The 21,949-nt window shown below is 53.8% G+C and overlaps 1 protein-coding gene across 1 annotated transcript in view; it reads right to left on the bottom strand.

Annotated features, from left to right (window-relative positions):
- Nucleotides 1-550: 550 nt before the first annotated feature.
- TMEM121 (transmembrane protein 121) overlaps nucleotides 551-21,949 on the bottom strand; it is a 41,720-nt gene continuing 20,321 nt past the window's right edge. Inside the window, exon 2 of the mRNA XM_040611323.1 lies at nucleotides 551-7,431. Within this exon, the coding sequence (XP_040467257.1) occupies nucleotides 5,856-6,794 (939 nt within the window). The 5' untranslated portion in view covers nucleotides 6,795-7,431 and the 3' untranslated portion in view covers nucleotides 551-5,855. The remainder of the gene's footprint in view (nucleotides 7,432-21,949) is intronic.

Below are 21,949 nucleotides of genomic sequence, written 5' to 3'. Positions count from 1 at the left end.
TTGCATTTTCACACAGACTTGAGGGGTACATTAGCCGGGAAGAGCCGATGGGGAAACCCACAGCTGTAGGGACAGGTTTGGGAAGATGATCTACCATTTCCCTCAACATGTTGCAGCGAGTCCCCAGCGAGCTGTGGTCAGCCGTGGGATTTTCCTCTGGGATACACCAGTGGGGAGAATCTGGGCATCTTCTTCACTTATTTATTTATTTATGCTTTGATGCTTTTTCCTTGGAGGTGACTTTTCTGTTATCTGCAGCATTATTCCTTCAAAATCCCCCTCCTGACAGAATCCCAAATGAAGGACTTGTACAGATATTTTTGCAAATGCCTTTTGCACACATAAAATGCTGTAACATCAGGGAAGCTCACATAAAACCAAAATACAGTACTTGCTCTTCCCTATGACTGGTCTTTGTCTTCAAACAACTGTGAAAGAGGGCAATCAATACACCTTGCCGGGGTCTTTTTAATGCTTCCTGAGCTGTTATGGTCATAATGCTTCTTCAGGCTGCCGTGTCAATACATTTGAGACACTGAACATGTCAAAACCACATAAAATCTTTATTAAGGTGAAATTAAATGAGCAAACCCGAACCAGTAACTTAAATGGATATTACCCTTCAAGGATGCCAGACCTAAAAACCAGACACAGCTGAAAAATCCAGGGTGTTCAAAGTCAGGATTAAATTAATGAGAAGCTCAAACTTTTGCCACAGAGCCTGGGCAGGAGGAATTTAGGAGGACGGGAATTGCTGTTATGGTGCTCTGGACACCTGTCCTTTGTTTTTTATTGCAGCCTTGGCCTGAGCTTAAAAAGTGCAGTGAATCTGGGGCAGGCAGGAGGAAAACAGTTATTGGCGTGAATGCATAGTCTCCCTCTGCTCAACAAATTAACCCAGACTGAACAAAAGAAAAGAAAAAAAAGAAAGACTTCTTTGCATACGTGCCAAGGTGGCAGTGCATGGGGCTACACTGGGTGGCACCAGAATGCATGAGACCCCACAGGCAGCGCTATGGGTTTTGCCAAGGAGGGAATGGAGAACCTTTTTACCCTGCCCAGTTAGACACAACCTGACAGCCTGACTCGCTCCCCACCGTATGGCTTGGTGGCTGCTCAGCAGGGCTGTGCACACAAGCACATGGTGTGCTTGAGGAGGACATCGGAGCGGTACATGTTAGGAGGCAAAGCATCCCACTGCTCTCCTGCCTGCAGGACAGCACCTCCCTGCACCCTGCCTTGGCTTCCCCGCAGCCCAGGCAGCTTCTGCCCCCTGCACCTTCCCGGGGTTCCTTTAGGAGGTGATGCTCTCAGGCACCCCAAAGCAGCAGTGGGTGTTTGTCTGTGGGTGGCTGTGAGGGAGCCTGTTCACTGGGAAGTACTCGGGTGGGAGCAGTAATTAAACCTCAGGAAAAAGGAGCAGATGCTGGGCTGGGAGGGCAACCTGTCCCCAGGCACCCTGCTCTTGGCGTGTGGTTTGCAAAGTCTCACGCTGCCGAGAGCCAGCCTGGCTGCAGGGCCATTCTTGTGCTGCATTGTCTGTCTTCTCCTCAATCCTCCCAAGCACTTTCAGACCCTGAAAAGACACCAGTGCCATGCTCATGCAGAGAATCTGGCTGCAGGACCGCAGGGTGCTTTCAGCTTGGTGCCTGATACCAGCCTTACACGTGGGCTGCAGCATCAGATATTTTCACCTGCCAACATCAAATCATCAGAGGACAAGCAGGACACATGAGAGCTGCCAGGACCCTGGGAAAGAAAAGCTACAGCTCGCACCCCACTTGCCTTCCTAGTGCCCTTGACTGTGGGATACATGGGTCAGTGCAGCGGCAAGGTGGTTGTGCTGCTGCATGCGGGATGGGGGCCCCCAGGAGGATAAAATATCTGGTGATTCAGCCCGAGGCAGCAAGAAGGGTGGAGGTCCTGCAGGTACCTCCAGGCTGTGGGGACACAAGAGCTAGATCCAGGCTCTTCTCACAGGCGGCGTTGGGCATGCAGCAGCACCAGCCTGTTGCTGCCTCTTCATCAGATGGATTTGCCCAAGTGTGATGCTTTGCTCCCCTTACTTGTCAGCTCCTTTTGCAGTTCTGCAATGCTCAGGAGGTAGATGGGTTCTGTCCAGCCCATCCCCACTGCCCAGGGAGTGAGCACAGATTACCTGTGGCTGCACAGGACTGGAACAAGCTGCTGCCCTTCAGGACCAGCCTGACAGGAGGGCTCAGAGAAGCTTGGGGGTTTGCAGCTCGAGAGGTACCATCACCCTGGCATCTCCTACAAGCTACAGGCTGGAGCTGGCTCCTCCAGGAGCAGTCTCTTGGTTTGGAAGGAGACATTCACCTCAGCACTGCCCAGCAGGTCGGCAAATGGTAGGGAAGCACCACTTGGGCCCCCAAAAGCACCACCAGTCTCTCCCCGCCAAGGGCAGGAGCTCCCTCATGCCCGTGGCCTGTTTCTGAATGGCAGCAAGGGATGCTGCTCTGTGGGTTTTCCACTGGAGGGTTGGGAATTTGCACCCCTTCTTCTGCATTATTGCTGTGCTGCTTTCACTTCAGCAGGTGGGAGTCTACAGCTTGCCAGGAGGATTTAGCATTTCACAAAGGAGCTCTTTTGCCGATACACCTTCTCAGTGGAAAGCTGAAAAATTGCTCGGTTCCAGCCTATTTAGTTTTAATTGTTTCCTTTAGTTCTCATGGCCCGCAGCAAAATATCACCTTCCCCTAGCAAACAGCCAGGCTGGGAGCCACTCACCCTGCACGGCCACCACCACTGTGCCATCCCTCCTGCCGGTTCCAAGGCTCCTGGAGCTCTTGAACCTGCCGGGCAGGGCTGGATTTTGTGGCGGTGGCAGTTTGCATTGCAGTGCCCTCAGCAAGCACTGGGCAAGGAGCAGTTGCAGTGCTCCCATTGCGACACTGTCTCCATGTCTCCCAGCTCTTTGCTGGCTGCTCTGGCTCTCCCTTCTGCTCGCAGCCACCAGCCACATCACCTCTCCCAGCCAGCTCTCCTCTCCCCTCGCTTCCCAGCCTTCCTCTGGCGGCTGCTGTGGAGGGGCTGGCTCGTAACACTTGCTTCCAAGATGGTTTTGAAAAGGAAGGGTTGCGTTGCTGAGTAAGAAACATGATGCACACAGAGCCCCCAGGGGATGTTGAACAGCAGAAGGTGAGAAAAGCCTCTCCTCCCTCCCTTCACCACAGAGCAGGCTTCCAGCACCAGTGTGCTCAAGCGCCTTTACAGGAATGATGCAGTGCACTGCATCCCAGGTGAGCATCGCCTCCAGGACCTCTCCTCCCACTGCTGCTCCTAATGCAGGGGCTCAGGGCAGCCCTTCCCCAAGGACACCCCTCTCCACCAAGATGACAACCCTCTGTCAGCAGTGGAAAACAGTGTCTTGCAACCTCAGGGAAAAGGTGGTGGGGACTCCTAAGCCTTCTCAGAGGTTACGGCACCAGGAGGATAAAGCACTATTCCCTTCCCATCCCGGCTCCACCCAGGGAGCACAGCTAGACATCCCCCCAAGCAACCTTAGCAACAGACCAGGCTCAAGGCAATATTAATCCATTCCAATATAAGGCATGGCTGCAGAGCTAGCTACCAGGCTTGAGACAGAACAAAAATACACACAACAACCTGTCAGAGTAACCCCTGGGTAATTTATTTTATCCCCAGGATAAAACACCTGCTGCGGGTGCAGCCCGATGCTGGGCGCTGCCTGAGCTGGTGCCAGCCGCAGCCGCTCAGCACCGCGCTGCAGCCAGCAGCACCGCACTTCCAGCACCGGCAGGTTTTCCTCCGCTCAGTTCAAGGGAAGAGCTGTAAAACAAAAGCTCATAAATTAATTACCTAAAAGAGTGGCAGAATGATATTAGATACTCGGGAGTTAATTGTACTGATGTTAATCGCATGTATTTTAATGGCACCAGTAGAGATGTAATATGTAATTCCATAGGTATTCCATAATAATTTCGCAATTTAATTAATTTCTGCTAATACCTTTTAAATCACTTGCCCTCTTCCTTTCATGTTCTCTGAGGGAAAGGAGGAAGAAACTTTTCCAGTTGGCTAAATCTACTGCAAACTCACTTCTGCTGGCAAAGGTGTCATTTTATTTCTCAGCGGATTTATTCCCAGTAGAGAACTCCCCCCTTCAAAGTCATCCTTGGGTGACAGAGCAGCTGAGCAGGGCTGTGATTGCCTGGTCCTAAATTTGGAAGGCTGGACCAGGGCTGGGCAAAACGGTCTGGACAGATCATGATGGGCTGAAAAGATAGAGACTACAATGATTTGTGGATTTAGGTCAAATTTGGTGAGCAGAGCCCGGAGAAAATGTGGAAGAGAAATGTAAACAGCATCAGGCATTTTATTCTGTGTCCTCAAAATGAAATGTTTGGTTTAGAAAAAGCAAAAATATCCCATTTCAGCGTGCTTGAGATACAGCTTTTCTGCTTGTCTCCTTGCGCCTCCCCCCAGGTGCAGGCAGCTGAGAGGTGCCCAGCCCCTGGGGCAACATTTAATCTGGAAAAATTATTTATTTGCTTTCTGTGCCCGCTGCTTGCTGAGTGCAGGGCACAGCACCTCGGCAGGGCACTTGGGGGGTCCAGGGGAGGCAGATATAGGACCCAAGTGATTTGGACTGTACAGGAGCTGCCCCCCGAGTTGCCCCCCTCCCTCCCTCCACGCACTGGCAGAAAAGAGACCACCAGAAGCCATTGCTCTCACGGGGCTTTTATTGTCTGGCTGGCCCTCGCCTCTCGCCATGCTGCCCGTGGCCAGCTGAGCCCCCGTCACAGCAGCATGGCAGAGACCCGTGCCCCCCCACCCGAACCTAGCCGCCTGCCCGGGGCAGCACGTCCTTCCCAGCTCTTTTGGGGGTTTTGTGGTTTGGGGTTTTTTTTGGAAATATTTAATTTTAAAAATATAGTAGCTGTGGAAAGCAGCCCTCTTTATAAACGCTCGATGCTGGGGTGAAAGGCATCGTCGCTGTCCTTATTACTAAGCCCTCCCGGGTGCCTGCGCCTGCAGGCAGGCTGCACGGCTGCTGCAGGCAGGGAGGCTCACAATGGCGGTGGGGGGGAGAGAGACCCTTCTAAAAATAGAAATATTGTGCTGAGTTGTTTGGATTGAATGAAATACATAAAACACCAGCATTAGATTAGCTTTAGCTTGTCAAATATTGCTCCCAGCAGAGTCGGCACAGTGTGCTGGTGGAGGCGCAGTCCCCCCCATCCCAGGGCTGGGGAGCCACGCTGGCCCCCCACCCTGCTCCCCAGCGCAGGGCTTGCTGCTCTTGCCCAGCACCCACCGCAAGGACACCGGCCCCCTGGGGCAGCCCGGGAGCCCCTGGGAGCCGTTATAAATAGGAAACTGTAAACACAACCATTGGAGATAAGAGACATCTACGATCACAGGGTTTACTGATTCAAACGTCCCACCCTCCCCCCCAGCCCAAACACCCATGCCCCTGTCCCCACTCCATAAAAAGGTCTCCGGTAACAAAACCTTCGTTCCAGGCTTGGAGTAAAGGTGAGGTGCTTGAGGAGTAAAAAGGGACATTGCAACCTTAGTGGTCTTTGCTCAGGAGGGGAGATGGTCGCAGGAGGGAGAGAGAGGGTTAGCTGGTTCAGGTCCTTTGCAAGTTCATTTGGTTTGTCTGGAGGACTCCTAGGGTTATACCTGAGATGAAGACGTCTAGGGGACACTCCATAGCTCAATTAAAACATGGTTGGTGTTTTGTGCCTAGAAGAGCCCTCACTGCTGGGATTTGTCCGTTGCGCTCGCCCCGTGGCAGCAAGAGAGCAGCATCCCTCCTCCACTCGGCATGGGGCTGTCTGAACCAAGGCTCGTCTGCAGGCCATCCCTCATGTGTCAAGGATCTCACTGGTGGGCGATGGCTCATGGGGGATGCCCTGTGTGCTGTGGATGGTCTGGTTGTGGGAGAGGGAGTTCTGCTGGAGCTCCAGGGCGATGGCGTTCTGGGGGAACTCCTTCACCTGCCGCTTGTACTCGAGGAAGGTGCATGCCTTGGTAGCGATGGCGATGATGTTCTTGCCTATAAAGATGGTGGAGACCCTGCTGTCCTGGAACAAGACCATGTTGATGGCCCGGATGAAGATAGTGACGATGTTAATGGTGACCAGGCTGAGGACAGGGTAGAGCATCATTTTTTGCGGGGCAATGTGCTCCCCTTGCATGCTGATCTCACTGAGGGACACGCAAGGCAGGATCAGGAGGAGTATGTAGCAGTAGAAGAACATGAGCCCCTCTGCCCAGATGGGCAGGCCGGTCCTGTGCGGCTCCCACAGGTTAGCCTGGATGTCCAAGATATCCAGCAGGTCAAGAGCCACCCAGAAGAGGCGTCCCCGCAAGTCCTCTTTCTTCCGAAAGGTCCGTATGTACTCCATGCTGTCCAAGGCCACCAACACCAGGTAGAGCCCCGGAACACAGATGGAGAGGAGCAGGGTCAGGGCTTTCCTGGCCACCGTCTCCAGGTTCTTCTTGTCAGCTTTGTAATTCTGAAAGATGAAATACAATTTGATCTCCAGCACGAAGATGTAGAGGAACCACAGGATCATGGCATAGCCCCGCTTGGCCGTCTTCACCTCTGCCCCCACCCACACTGCCACGTAGCGCAGCACGATGAGGAAGCAGATGTCCCCCACCAGCACAATGATGCAGACGCCAATCTTGCGGGGGCCTTGGTTCTGCTCCACCAGGTAGGCGTCCATGAAGGCCATGCTGGTCATGATGACGATGGTGGTCAGACAGACGTGACGCTTGTCAGGCGGCGGCAGCACCATGGTGAGATGAGCAGCTGTCCCTCCAAGCTGGCACTAGGGGAGCAGCCCTGCCAGCGGGGCACAAGGGGACATCTGCAGTGAGCCCGGCGACCAAGGGCTGCTCCGTCCCCCAGCTCCAGGAGAAGGTTCCTGGAGGAGCAGCGGCTCAGCAGGCAGCCCTGCTCTCCCGGGGCTCCAGGCTGCCCCTGCAGACCCTACCCCAGCTCCTGGCCCTTTGCTGGCTGTGCTCCGTAAGTGCCACAGCTCTGGCCCCAGCCCCAGGGCTGGCCGAACACCCTCTGCCACCTGCAGCCAGGGCTCACAGGTGTGTGGGGCCTCCTGGAGGGATGTCCCTCTTCTGTGGCAGGTCCCCCATTGTTGTCAGCCTCTCCAGCGATCTGACGGCGCTAATGCACCTCCAGGCTCCGAGCCCCAGATCCTGGTACAGCTCCCTGGGAATGCACTAGGCGATTGGGCAGCAGGCAGACCTGGCCGGCTGGGCAGGATGGGCAGCTCCCCTCGCCCCAGTGAGACCCCACACTCCTCCAGGGTCTGGGAGGGTCTCGCCGTGTCCTCACAGGGAACCACCTTCACATCTATCCCTGTGGGGCTGTGCCATGCTCCTGCTGCTCCCAGCTGCGCACACATCCCTCCATCCCTGGAAAAGATAGCAGAGAAGGAGCGTTAGGGTCCCTCCACGTGCTGGCCAGGGGACAGCGAGGACAACAGCCCCCCTCAGCTCCCACCACACCATGGCATGAACTGGGCTCCCACCAGGTACTGTCCCACTGCCAGGGCCCCCACTACCATGCCCTGCGCCTCGCTTAATGCAGAATAACTTTTTATTGAGGATGAACACAGCAGGGGAAAGGGTAGCCAAGCTGTCCCCAGGGTGGCATGAGGTCCCAGCAGCTTTCTGAACTGCCTCAGCTGCTCACGGTCACAGCTCTGTCTCGCCATGCTGCGCTTGCATGATTCACTTGTTAATCTTTTCCATGCAGGGACCGCACTCCTGGGAAGTGAATAGGTCCCAGTGCACTCAAGAGTACTACCAAACTGCTTACACAGAGTGGAAGACATAAATAACGATCACAGTCAGATATGCCCATCCCACACCGTGTGACAGCTAGCCCTTCGTGCATGGCAGCTGCCTGGGAGGAAAGTGCTTGATGCCACAGACCATCACCCCCTCGCATCCTATGGAGCCTGGCCACCACGGTTGCGTCTGGCCGCAGAGTCTCGTCTCACGCAACCTGCGCTTCACCAGCCTTTGGCACTGCTTGGTGGGAATGACGGCCCTGGAGATGACACCTCCCAGGTGACGCAGACAGGCTGCTGGCTCTAAGAGTGCTCCTTACCCAGCCCAGTGGGGCTGGGCTGAGCCTGGACCTGGATTTGGAGGGCTGTGAAGGTGCTGAGCTGAACCCCACACATGCATGTAGCTTGGCTGCCCACCCCTTGGCGCCGGGGGGCATCCCTGCTTGCAGGAGGGGGGCCACGACCCAGGGAGAGCCCCAGGAGGTGTCAGAGGGACTCGGTGGCACTGCTCCTGCTCCCCGCTGGCTGGCATAATGAGGACACACACAAACCTGGGCTCTTCATCTTTTAGGGAGAGAGGCAGAGGCGGAGGTTGAAGGGAAGAAGCCCAGCCCAAGGAATTGTAAGCCATTAAAGACCTGCCCTACTTTGCACGGGGAAGTGTACTGCAGCTGCTTATGTTTATGTGGCCTCATTTAAAAAAAAAGCTAGATCCTCTCCTGCTTCAGGGAGAGAAGAAGAAGAAAGAAGAAAAAGTGGGAAGCCAGAGGAGTTAGAACCAGCCTCAACGTGTGTGAGAGTAGGTGGACACCAGCTCTGTGTGTACCTGTGCCCTGGTCCCTGAAGGATGAGGCAAGCGAGGATGTGGCGCTCAGCAAACATTAGCAGTGGACTTAAGAACTGCTGCCCCAGCTGGGACTCCCACACTGAGTGTGCTGCCAGACTTGTGCACAGCAGGGAAAACTGCTGCGTTACAGTAACTTCTCAAGCTGGAATTGCTCAGAAAGAAACCAAAAAGCTGGGGGTGGGTTCATGAGTACCCCGAAACAATGCTTTCCAGGCACGGCACCCTCCACAGCCCCACTCTCACCAGCGCAGCTCTCTGCGCCGTCTTGTAGCTGCTGTTTAGGGCTTCAATTTGTTCTTTCTCGAGGTTTCAGATAAAAATATACAGTCGTTGCTGTAACTGCTTTTAAACTCATGCCAAGTTTTACAGGGGATTTATAGCCAAGGATGGATAATTCCAGATAAATTAGGTCTTTCAGGAGGAAATGGTGGGGGTTTTTTCTTCCCCCTGAAGTATTTATGCATCCAAAAGACAGCGGTTATTTAAAGGGCAGTGGGTGCATCACAGCACGTTAAGGTTAGGAAGCAGCTTGCTTGTAAATCATGCCCCTCTGCCCCCTGTGCGTTAGACATGTGGCCTGGGAAGCCGGGGAAGGCACACGCTCCCAGCCCAAGCTATCCTCACGCCTACATGAAAGCGCACAGAAAAAACCCTGCCCTGCCTCTCGGTGAATACCCAGGGCACCGGACAATATTAATTCCTGCTGTTTATAACAGCAGCAAACAAGTCTTTCACCATCAGTGCTGAGCAGATTGTTTTCAGCAAAAAATATGCTCGAACAGTGGATTGTTCCCTCCTGTCTGCTCCTGAGTGATTCACAGCGGCTCGGGATGGGTTTGATAAATATGTTCATTTGTTACGATGACCTTTCAGAGTGGAGGAAGGGGATCGTGGGGCTGAGCTGAATCACAGGGCTCAGGCCCTGCTTTCTCTTGGGTTAAATCCTGTATTACCCAGAGCAAGCAACTCTCTTGCCTTTGCAAGTAGTTTCCAAGCACTTGCTGTGGCACAAGCTCTTCTTTTTACTTTCCAGCTGTGCAATAGCTGATCTTTTCCCCACCTCTTGCAGCCCTGGTGCTATATGGAAATACGGAAGTCTCTGCCTATCCATGGAGCAGAGCTTGCCTGTTTGAGTGATGTGTGACCATCCTACCAGGGAGGGGGCATGTAAAACTCTCCTCAGAGGACTATTTAAAAAACCAGGTAGCTTTTAAATAACCATTATTCTGGGAAATCCAGATTCATAATTTTTGAATGACTGCATTTGACAGTACATTCAGAAACCACTTGAGAAACATGCTGGATAGACAAGAAAATGAGCATGTCAGATAGCCACAAGAGCATACTGAGGCAAATATTTATTTAGACAAGCATTCACAAAATTTACTTCCTGCAGGAATTCTTGTAAATAAAAGGCAGCTCACCTGTACGCAACAAGCTCGGAGTGTTACAGATGTTGGCAAGCCAGGCTGGCAGCTTCCTACGGGAAGGGAACTAGCAGCCTTTGCATGCCACTTGGTGCCAGGGCTCCCACGAGCAGGTATTGCAGTGCTGCTTCAGTCTTGGCAGCTACGGGCCTCCTCACTGGGACAAAATTCAGTTCATATTTGTGTATTCTCCTCTACCACTACCCTCTGCGAACAGCCCCGCTGCTTGCACTTGAGTGAGAAAATGCACTCGCTAACACTGACTGCAGCTTGTGATCAGCTGGCGAGATGCAGCCCACGGGCAGTGTCCAGCCACACCAGTGAAGGCTGGCAGCACAGCACGGGGATAGGCAGCAGCAGCGTGCCCCCTCCCCATCTCTGCGGCTTCCTTGGGGACACCCCATTTCCCAGCCCAGCCTTCCCAGTGTCCCTGCAGGGTAGGAGAGGCTGTGGTGGGAATGGGGGGGGCAGGGGGGGGTAGGCTGTGATTTCCTGGAGAGATTCAGTGGTCCTGCAGGTGGGTGCAAACACAGGTGAAGTGCAGGGTTTGCACTGCCATCTCTGCCCTGCCTCCTCTGGCACGGAGGGTGACTGAGCAGCAGAGGTGCAGCCAGCCCCTGCCCTTATTACTCTGGTGCATCTGCTCTGGCTGGCGACATTATTTCTTGGTCCTTTACCCATCTTTCCCAGCCCTGCTGACATAAAGGACCTGTGGTTACCCAGGGATGTGTGGTCACAGTCTTGCTTGACCACCAGCCTAGGCAGTTGGGAAGAAAAATAAACTGTACTTTCCACTGTCATGCCAGTGACTCATTGCAGTGTGATTAATTACCACTGGCTCTGCCATTACCAGCATCTGCACCCGTGGCCAGCCATCACCGGTGCCTTCCTGCATCCTCTCCCACCTCTGTGCACTGCCCATGCCCAGCATCACCCGGCATCACTGAGAGCCATGGCAGTGCAGGCAGCCACAGGCATCCCTGCGCAGCCAGACAAGCCACATCTCCCAGGTCTAGGGAGCAAGTGGCTGCAGAAAAGCCTGGAAGGCTTGTGGAGCCACTGTCAAAACACAGATTCATTAATGCCAGCAGGCGCTTCCCAAACCCCGGCCATACCTGGCAAATTAGTTTAAATTATTTAAGTGATTTGAATTCTGTCTATAAATACAAGAGGGAGGGAGCAAGGCAAAAGTATACACAACGTGCTTCCCAGGTAGTTAGGATGCCACGTTGCTTAAAGCTTCATTTGCACTTTAATTGGTTTGATTTATTCCAGCTTTCCTGAGTGTAAATCTGAAGCTCCCCTTCACTTAGTCCTTCAGCCCTCTGAAGAGCTGCTGCTCCACAGAGCCCTTTCCCCGGCTGGCAGCGCCTGCCCTGCCCTGCCCCATGTCATGGCACTGTCCCCAGTGTGGGGCAGGATGAGGCAATGGCCATGGCCACCATCTGCGGGGACCAAAAGCCGGGCATTGCCCATCAGCAGCCCGCTGTGCTTCAGGGAGCAACCGAGTAACAGCCAAGCGACCTGCTCTTGGCAGAGGTCGGGGCTGGGAAGCGGCTCTTAATCGCTTTACGCTTTTTGTGACTCACTGAATTATTTGCAAGCTCCGTGCACCACGTAAGGATGGGGTTTAACAGGGACAGCGAATTCTCCTCTGAGTCAGAAACTATAAATCATGTCGTCCCCATGCCATTGCATTTTCCTGCCTCGCCTTGCTAAAAATCGGTGCCTGGGGGTGCCTCACTCAGCCTCACTGACCTGCAGGCTGGGATTTCACCTGCCCCCCAAGGGCAGCCCCTGGGGACTGACGGAGGGAGGGATGCTTGTACCCTGTGGAGCAGGGAAGCTGGCTTGGCAGCGGCTGTGCCCTGCCTCCTCCAAGGCAGTACTGGCATCTCAAGCGCATCCTGTGAAGGAAATGAGATTGAGGAAGTTTTTTCCGGACCCTGCCCACTAATCGTGTCTGAAAGAGGAAACAGCCCACTTGCTAATGATTATAGATAATTTACTGTAGGCACATCCGAGAAACAGGGAAAGAGCTGCAAACTGCTCCCAGAACCTGCCCAAAATAAACAGTGCAGCCGGGCTGTCAGGTGGAACCAGCTCCAGCTTTTGGCGGTGAGTGCATCCACTGGTCTCTCATGCTGCAACCCCCCATCACTTCCCTCGGGGGGGGTTATTTCACCTGAAACCCAGTCAGAAAGTATCAGACCTGTTGCCTGAGTAGGAAAAAAATAAAACCACCCTCTCAATCACATCACTTTTGTGACAGGGTGGGGAACTGCTGCTTGCCCAAAGCAGAGCCCTGTGACGATGGATGGCCTTTTGTATTGGCAGTCCTGTCCCCCCTGGCTGTCCTGGCCAGGGCTCTCCCACCAACACAGGCAGCTGGAGCTGCTGGGAACATCTCCCTGTTCACAAACATGCTGAGTTTGATGATATTTGACAGACGTGTCAAAAAATTTAAAAAGGCTTTTCGGATATCTTGGGTGTTTAAACATAGTGTTTAGAGAAGGTAAATGACTCATTTTGACTTGTACATAAAACATTAAATTATACTACTATGTCTTGACACTACCAAACCAATTTACCATTCTCCTAGCTAAATGCATTGTTTCTGTAAAGGAATTGCTAGGTGTTTCCAAGTCAGGTAGATTTTCAAGATTTCGTTCTGATCTGGACCAAACCCCAGATTTAAAAGCATCAAAATCCCCCGTGATTTGTCAGTTTGGGCACACAAAACTGGGCACGTTTGGCAAACATCTGGTTGTGTGTGCGTTTGCCATGGTGGGGCGATGCACATGGAGCTTAGTGCCCATGGCATGCAGGTCCCAGTCGCAGAGGTGTCCCCGTCCTCTGCTCCCTGCGCTCTTTGCTCACCCTTCAGCAGAGCTTTCCCCACCGGTTCTGGGGCTTTTCCTCATTCTGCTACCTCTGGAGTCCTCCCATAGGGACTTGCTCCTCCTCTGCTGAAGCCCATCATAGTCTTACCCGTGCCCCTGCCCTCCCAAGCCGCCCTCCTGCCCCAGTGCTCCTGCAGACGTTGTGCCCACCACTGGCTCTCACAGTGGTGACATGACTTGCCCCTTCCCATGGAATTTGACCCAACAACACTGGTGGATTTTTTTTTTTTTTTGGTTTTCAGGTTATTTCTCCACTTTTTCAAGATGCTATTGGATTTTAAGTGTTCCCTCCAGCATGCTCCCAGCCCACTCCACAGTGTGTGCTCAGCATCCTCACTGGTCCCCTAGCCAGGCCACCTGTGACAGTGCCAGCTCCCCAAGCAGGACTTGTCCCCTGCCTGGGAAACCCTTCTGCTTTTGGCTGAGGGAGCTGCACCATCTTTGTGCTGGGGCAAAACACATCATGCAGGTGACAAAGCAGTAGCTGCACAGGAGCCCTCCTCCCCCAGGCACCACAGGGCTGACAGCACACCTGCAACTTGCATCCGCACAAGTCACAACTAAAATACAGCGATACACCACCGCCTTTGGCCTCTGCTGGTACCTTCCTGGACAGATAGGCCTAACCCAACTGGTCACCAAGTTTCACCTGCAAGCAAAGCCCAGAGCTTTGATTTTCTCTGTGCTTCAAATAGGCATAAATGCAAACACCAGGCCAGGAGCATAAAACTTGGATCCAATTTCAGTAGCTTGAGGCTGTACTTTTGTGTGTGAATCACTGCCAGCCCCTCAAATAACCTCACATTGTCAGTATTAGGGGAAAGGAAACTACAGAGCCGGTGCAGAATCCTCGTGCAGACACTTTCCCCTACTGCCTGCTGGAAATCCATGTGGATGGAGGATGGAAAAGCTCCCTGGTCTGGCTCATCCTTGTTCTCACTCTCCTGGGTGCTGGCAGGGAGGCATGAATTTTCTTGAGAGCACTGCTCCCAGCACCCTTACCCAACGCACTGGAGTGCTCTCAGCACGGCTCTGGCAGCATCAGGTGCCTGAGAGCCAAGAAGCTCTGGCTGCCCCTCGTCTCATCTAGGCATGACTGAGAGGGAGTCAGCTAATTAAAAAAAAAAAGGAAGCTGGTGTGTGAAGCTATAAATAGGGATGTGCTGGGAGTTCCCTGGTGCTAAAAGCATGCTTGCAGGGGAGGGGGCTGCTGGGAGCTCTGGGGCAGCACTCCAGAATGTCCCAGGGAAGATGCAGCTGAGATCCACAGGCACCTCCTACCTACGTGAGAAAGTGTTTAGACAGGGATGATTCAGCAGTAGATGGCTGAAGGGATGAGGGGCTGGCTTGCAGGCTTTCTTCTAGAGACCTGGGCAGAGACGCACCTGCTGGTTTCTCTGAGCTGGGACCAGGCTGGATGTCAGACTAAAGGCAGTAGGTGAGGGACCTGTCCTCTTACCTCCCCCCTCACCCACAGAATGCCAGGAAAGGTCATGGGCAGCAAGTTGCTGATGCATATAAACCAGGGCAAGCTCACAAGGGAGATTAGAGGGGCCTGACTCTCAAACTGCAATCCTGGAGACCTCCTGCTACTTGATGCTGAAGCTATGGAGCGCTTTCTGTGCTCCATGGCTTTTGGGAGGTGCTGCACCAGATCCCAGAAGCAGCTCTGTGCTAGGGCACAAGGACAGCAAGAATGACTGTGTGTCCTGCTGCCATGGGAAAGCTCCCCCACCTTGTCTCCCCATGTGAGCAGAGGACCTGGGTGCTTGAGGGGTTACCATTGCCTAGGTGAGGAGGCACCTCTGGAGGCCAACCAGCTCACCCACCAGCCCTGAGAACAGCTACACAAAGCAAGAGGGCATCTCTGCCCTCCCTGGGAGCTGCCCCAGGCTCGTCCCTGCTGCCAGGCCCTGGTGGCATGTTGCAGTTGGAGAGAAAAAATTATGTCCTTGATATTTCCTCTCTGTCCTGAGCATAGGGCTAGTAGAGGTGGGATGCACTGGGCAGCATGTAGAGATTGAGCTGGGCAGTCTGCTGCTGCTGCCATCAGTCTGGCCTTTGATTAAGAGTGATTGTTCTGCTCTTAATTAATGCAATCAGCTGCTGGCCACTGTGGTGGAATGGAGGAGCAGAGCCCAGTCACTATGATAAAAGGAGATTGTGTCTGCTGGCTCCTGTGGAGCTTGGCAAGGCTACCTTCTCCCACCAGCCATGCACCAGGCTGCGTGCAATGTCACCCCCAAACCTCGCCGGGAAACCTGAACCTAGAGGGGGGAACGCTCCCCCACTGGCAATGCCAGGATTCTGCTGATGTGCACCCAGCAGCAGAGATGGGGGGTGAAGTTAATCCCTGGGGTAATCTTGCTGCTCTCTGTTCTCCCAAGCCCACCTGAGACGGTACTGCTGGTGATGCCTGGCTGGCTCCCACAGCGTCTAGTCCCCTGCCTACTCCTCAGGGACCTTCCTGAGACAGAGCCTCTCCTGTGACAACAGGTCTCATCCTCCAGTGACACCTGGCATGCTGCTGCTCACCCAGGTCTAAGGCAGCCATCTGCCCTGTCCTGCACGGGCGACGGGCTCCCCCGAGAACAGGCGTGGAGCTGCTCAGCCTCTTGCATCTGAGCCAGCTCCCCGTGAGATGAGAAGGCATCTCAGCTATTTTTGCTTCCCTGGTGAAGTGGCTCATGAGCAGGCAGCAGGCATGAGTGTATCCCAGTAAAAGCTTCACTAAGAACATCGTGTCTTTTTTTCTGACTTCAAGTGCCGCAAAGCTCCCCTTGGTAATGCAGGGACAGCAAGCGAGAAAGAACTGGTGGGCAGCTTGCAAAATCAAGGGACCTTTGCTTGCTACGCACTTGGTGAATTTATTTTGGCAAGGCTGGTCCGATGTTAATTATTGATGGCAATAGCTCACCACCAGTCATCACAAAATCTAGCAGAATGAGAACTGCTGGTGGTGCATCCTCCAGGAGACAACTATTGACTTGTCTGGTCTTAAAACACGGCTGAGTCATGGTAGGGGGCTGGTGGTGCCACAGAGCTGGAGACGGGCATCAGCGGATTCTGCTCTACATTTGCTCTCCATCATTCATGTCCACGCCACTGCCAGACCCTTCTGGACCAGGCGCTCTGCCAAGTGGTGTGCCGGTGAGTCGCGATGCTTGTTAGGCTCAGGAGGACAGCAGGCAGATCGGTTGGCCCTCCACATAGGCACCAAGCTGAGGGTCACCCTGCCCATCCTGTGTGTGCTGCAGCCTCTGGGGTGGGAGCAATGCTGGCATCTGCTGCTCTGGCATCACTTGGGAGATAAACATTGCACCTGCTTTGATGTAGTGCAAGAAAAAAAATGCCAGCCTGGAGGTCACCAGGGAGCCATTTCTCTTCCTCTGTTTTCCAGCCTTCCCTCTACCAGCCATCTAATAAATCCAATAAAATCTGTCTTGCTGGTGTCTAATCCAATTCCAGCACCCAGAGACCAGACTTTTTGTATCACTTGCAGACCTAACCAGCTACATCCTTGGTGTACGAGCCAGACCAAGGGGCTGCTGCAGGCTACTCCAGAAGAGAGCAATTACCTGGGATCAGAACATCCCCCCCCCCCCATCAGTTACATGTATATAGGTTTTCCTTGGGTCACACCTAATTGAATTCTTCAGATGCTTGAACATCATAGTCAGAGGCAGCTGATGACTTCTAAACTGAAGTCCGGGCACTAAATGAGGTGCCTTATGTTTCACCTCGAGGACAACTCTCCACAGCATCACTCCACAGCAGGTTCAGCCGAATGCCACCACCTCCAGCGAGCACCCAGGCTTTGACTCCCACTCTAAAGGCAAAGGGATTTCAAGGTCACATGGAGAGTCGTGACCAAGCCCAGTTCCTCAAATTTGTTCCAGCACCTGGAAGCACAGGGGCAGGATGGTGGCTCTGTTCCACGGAGCATCTTCTGGTCCCTGGCCCCCGTGGGTGCAGGGTCACAGTTCAGCAGAGTCTGGAGGCTCACAGAATGAGCTGCAAATGCCCTGATCTGAGCTTCCAGGAGTGTGTCTGATGAAGGCTTCTGGTCTCATCACCTTCACAAGGAGCATCACCCATGCTGTGCCACATGCTGCTAACGCACTACTGCACAGCTCCCAGCGGGAGGGATTTGTGTTTCCACAGTGCTGCCCTCCCAAAGGTCCTCCACTTGCCTCCCAGGCAGTGACACAGTGATGCTCCAAGCCACCCAGGAGCCAGACCTGAGAGGTGCTGGGACCTGCCACAGCCCCGCGCATGGGCACCAGCTGACATGCAGCCAGGAAGGTGTTGAGGCACCCAGGGCGAGCATGTGCCAGGGTATTTGAAATAACAGCCTGCGTATCTCGGTCAGTATCTCTGGTACCCCCTCCTTTGCATCCATCCTGAGGTGTCAGCCACTTGGGGACACTTCCATACGCCTCGTGCAGCTCAGACCACCAGCGGCCCAGCCCAAGCACCTGTGTGGTGCCCCTGCAAGGGTCTGAGCTGCTGGTTAGGCAGCACCCCATCATGCAGGAGGTGTATGCTGCTTGTTTGGCCTGGGGCCTGTTTGGATTGAGTTGTTTGTTTGCCTGAGCTGTTGTTTTTTCAGGCTTTCCTTTGCTAATGAAATTCTCTCCCTCTTAAAAAAATAAATAAATAAAATAAATATCTAAGTCATCGATCCTTGTTGGGGATCCGTGCTTGGAAGGACCTGCGTGCCACAGTGGCCCGTGGAGCGGTGTGAGCTGAGGAGGGTGAGCGGGCAGGAGCCCTGTCCCCCGCGGTGGGGAAGTTCCAGGGCTCCTTGCTGCCAGGTCACAGGTGAGGAGGATGCTCGGCGCGGAGGCTGCACAGAAATCGGGAGATACTGCAGCTTCTCCATCTGACAGTGTGAGCCAGCGTCCTCTCCCCCAGGAGGATGTGACAATTTGCTGTGCTGGAGCTCATTGCCAAGGAGATAAAATATTTATGGCTGCTCTCTCTTGCTTCCCGTTTCAAGCCATGGTGACTTATTTGTTACAAATTTACATGCATGTTTAAAGACATATTCTAAGTATAAAAGGTTTATTTCTCCATGTAGCGTTTTGCCAGCCAGAATCAGCCATCCCATCTACTCTGTGCTTGCATTTGTCCCCAGCTTCAGTGCACATTTTCCTCTTGGTAATGATTATCATTATACTAAGAAAAATGGGTCATTTAGAGCAGTTTTTCCCCAAATGAAAGGCTGTGGGATACAGGATATCATTAAAATTCTAAACCTGACTTCCAACCTCAAAAGCAGGCTCTTGCTGTTTGGGTATCTCTGCGAGGGGGGGAGGAAGGGAGGGAGGGAGGGCGCGCAGTGAATGCTCTTTGGCCACAAAATGACTGGCTGAGTCCGTATGGCCTGTGCCACCGACATCTGCGCTGGCATTAACCGCCCCCGGGCTGGGGCTGTCACCTGCGCTGCTGACACACGGACCCCTGCCCGGTGGTGCAGGGCAGAGGCTGTCTCCTGGCCTCCCAAGGCTGCCTCCCGGCCAGCGCATCCACCGGGCTCCCACTGCACCCGCTTCCCAGCCGCGCTGTGCATGGGACGGTGCAATCAGAGCAGGCGACGGGAGCTCATTTCTACTTTCAAAGGAGCAATTTATCTCCTGCCAGGAGGGCTGTGGCCGGGTCAGGTCCCCTGCAGAAGGGGAGGCTGGCAGGCTTTAAAAGCCTGTGCTTGCACAAGGGAAGAAAGCAGGCTGAAGTGCTCAGACGCAGCATCCCTGGAGGCAGCACCTGACTTGCCCTTGCACATTGCTAGGGCTTCGGCGAGTGTTGGCGCTGTCCCACGGGCCAGCTGGCCGCGGGCTGGGACCTGCCACGGGTCCCTCTGAAACCCCTGTCCCCACGACTGCAGGTGCCCAGGGACGGAGCAGATGCTTGCCCAAGGTCCCTCCTCACCTCCCCAGCCCCAGATCTGGGCTCCCAGCACCAGGGTCGCTGCCAGGCTCCAGCCTGACTCCTTGCCCCCTCACTTCAGATGACAGGAAAGCATGCCCTGCCCAAGTTCAGTGCTAGCTTTGTCCGTGACGGCAGAACCCCCATCTGCCCGGTGTTCTCCGCTCCCCCATCTCCAGTGTGCTGCTGCTCAGGAGTCTCATTTCTATCTCCCGGTATCCCCAGAAGGGGCTTCTTGGGGAATGCTTTGCTTAGAAAGGCTATGCAACTTCAGTGCAAGCCTGAAATTGTGTGCAGAGCTGTAAGGCAAAGCTAATCCGTTTTGCAGCTTAGCCAGCTGCTGAAAGATGCTATTTAGGAGTGGGAACTGCTAACTGTTTTCCACCCCCCTGTGAAATGGGAGGGACAAGGGATGTTCAGAGGATGAGAGACAGAGACTGACCCAAAATGGCTAATTTAGAAACATCTTTGAAGGGAGACTTGCCCCAAATTGTCAACTTTTGAAGTTGTTTCTTTCTAACTGTGCTCAGAACGGGCTAATTTTCCATTCCATTTTTTCACATTTTAAATTAAAATGCATACGGAAAGCTCTCTTGCTACTGATCACAGCCAAGCAACCGCACCGTGGCTAACACCACAGCTCGCATGTGGGATGCAGGAACAACTGCATCAGCCGTTGCTGCAACTACATTAAGCAGCATCGTAACATTGACCTGGCACGGTCACAGCCACAGTCAGTAGCGTGCATCACTTCCAGGCTTGCCGTGCCTGAATGTGCGTCTCTCCCCATGCTCCATAGCCTCCAGGCACCCAAAAATTGTGGCAGTTGCAGGGGAGGATGGAGGCTGGGGAGTGTGGGTGGGATGTGGGACATCCCTGGGGCAGGGCAGGGACAGCAGCTCTCCTCCCGAGGGCCACATCTCTGTTAGAGGGGTGTCTGAATGACAGGTTAGATTCGGTCTAGTAGACAGGCTGAAAATCCACTATAAATTATTTCTGTTTGGCTGCCATTTAATTATTTTCACTTGAATTTTTGAGCAAAATAAAAAACTGTGGAGAATGGTTAGGAGTCAGCCTGAGATGCTTTGTTCAGCCTCAGAAAGACGTCCTTTTTCTCTCCGGGGTTGTTTTACTCTTCTCCTCCTCCTCCCCTGCCCTCTGCTGCTAACTTTACATTGACTTTAAAATAGCAAACTGTTTGGACTTCTTGGGAACAATAAAGAAGATAAACACCAGGTTGTGCGGTAGGCTAGAAAACATGCTTCCAGGGGAAGAGGATTCAAACCTCATTCCCAAGTAAGGTCAGACAAAGGAAAGGGCAATAAAACCTTTTTCTATCCACTAATGGCCACAGAGCCATCATGCAGCTTTGTCCCTTCTTCCCTGGTGGGAGGGGAGCTCATCCCTGGGGAAGCGGCAATAAAGTGAGGAACAGATCAGACATTTCCCAGTTTTTCAGAGAAAACGTGAAATGTGGTAAATGTCTTTCTGGCAGGTATTTCTCACTGAACTTTCAACTGCAAGAGGCACGGGAAAATCAGCGCTTGCAGAGCAATAGGCATCCCTCCTGCCTGGAACGGGCAATGATAAAACCCTGCTAAGCCAGCAGCGAGACTGGGGGTCTGGGGGGTTGCTGCCCCGGGTCCCTGCTGAGCTGCAGAAAGCTGCAGGGGCACAGCGGGTGCACTTGCAATCAGCTTTTATTTTCATTTGTATTCTGAAACCTGCTCCTGGAGGCCCTCCTGACCTCCCTAAGCATTAAGTGAACACTCTGCCTTGATTTTCGCACCACTGTTTTCCATCTCCCAGCCTTACCCTTTGCCACTCACACCCCACCACGCTCCCACAGGGTTCCCCGTGGCCACAGCCCCTACTCCTGCCTGATTTGCCTCGTTAGGCAGCCGTTTCTCATTAGGATTCCTGACAGCCCACCTCCCAGCATAGGGGGACCTAGGGGACCCTCTGCCACCACAGCTCCAAGGGTGCTTTTCTGCTCTGTGGCCCCATGCATTACAACAGTTCCCTGTGTTTACATATTTGCAGGAAACAAGCTGTCTTCTGCTCTGGGTAGTTAATTCCTGTGTAATCAGGTGGCCAACACCTGCCGCAGCACCGTGCAGCCTGTGCCTTGTAGCTGCCACCACGCTCTGCTCCTGCCCACAGTGACATCCCCACGACCCACGCAGGCGCTGCTCTCCAGGCACAAGCAGCCAAGAGGGATTGGTGCTTAGCACAGAGGCCAAATGCAGGACAAAGTCTTGAATTTCTGTTGTCTGAGGGACGCAGTAGGAACGTGCAATTGAGAGGGGGGTCCTCGCATCCCCCGGTTCCTTGCCCAGAGCCTGGCTGGCCCCTCTTTGAGCAGGCTTTGAGGCAGGGTGCAAGAGTGCAGGAACCAGGCACAGGCTTAGCTCACCACAAAACCAGCTGCCAAGCATTCCCACCCTCAAAACGAGAGGCACTAAGGGCCTCGGTCTGTACAGCTGGGGAGTGGCTTTCAAACATAAAAGCCACTGCAGCTGAACTGTTACAGGGAAACTGGTGGCTTCCCACTCTTCCCAGGTGTGGAGCATCTCTAGTGCCCTGGGGGCTTGGCTTGATGTGATTTCTGCTATTTCAGGCTTTGAGAACCAAGTGAGTATAAAATGCAAACGCTGCTGCAAGCAGCCAGGCCTGGGCTGTCTTTATTCCTGCTATGCACTGGGAGGGTGTACTGGTCTGCGTGAGATGGTGCTGGGGGCAGCCACCTTCCCAGCTGGGGCTTGGGTGCACTGCTAAGGGTAGCTGGGCTTTCAGGATGGAGCTGTACAGCTCCCCAGCCAAGCAGCACCAGCAGCACGTTGTTGCAAGACACGAGGATGGTAGGAGCCTCCTTTCACCTTCTGCCGTGTCCTGCAGAGCCCTTGACCTCCTCCTGGTAAGAGTGCGGCTCCAGCCGTTCATCACTTAGCTCAGCTCTGCTTACTCGGCTGTGGGCTCCTGCCAAAGGAGGGACTGGCATGTGCTTGGCTGACACTGCAGCACCCGTGC

The sequence above is a fragment of the Falco naumanni genome, chromosome 11, assembly GCF_017639655.2.
Source record: "Falco naumanni isolate bFalNau1 chromosome 11, bFalNau1.pat, whole genome shotgun sequence".
Taxonomy (NCBI): Eukaryota; Metazoa; Chordata; class Aves; order Falconiformes; family Falconidae; genus Falco; species Falco naumanni.
Note: the sequence above shows the minus strand (reverse complement) of the source record. Positions and strands in the feature narration are given on the sequence as shown.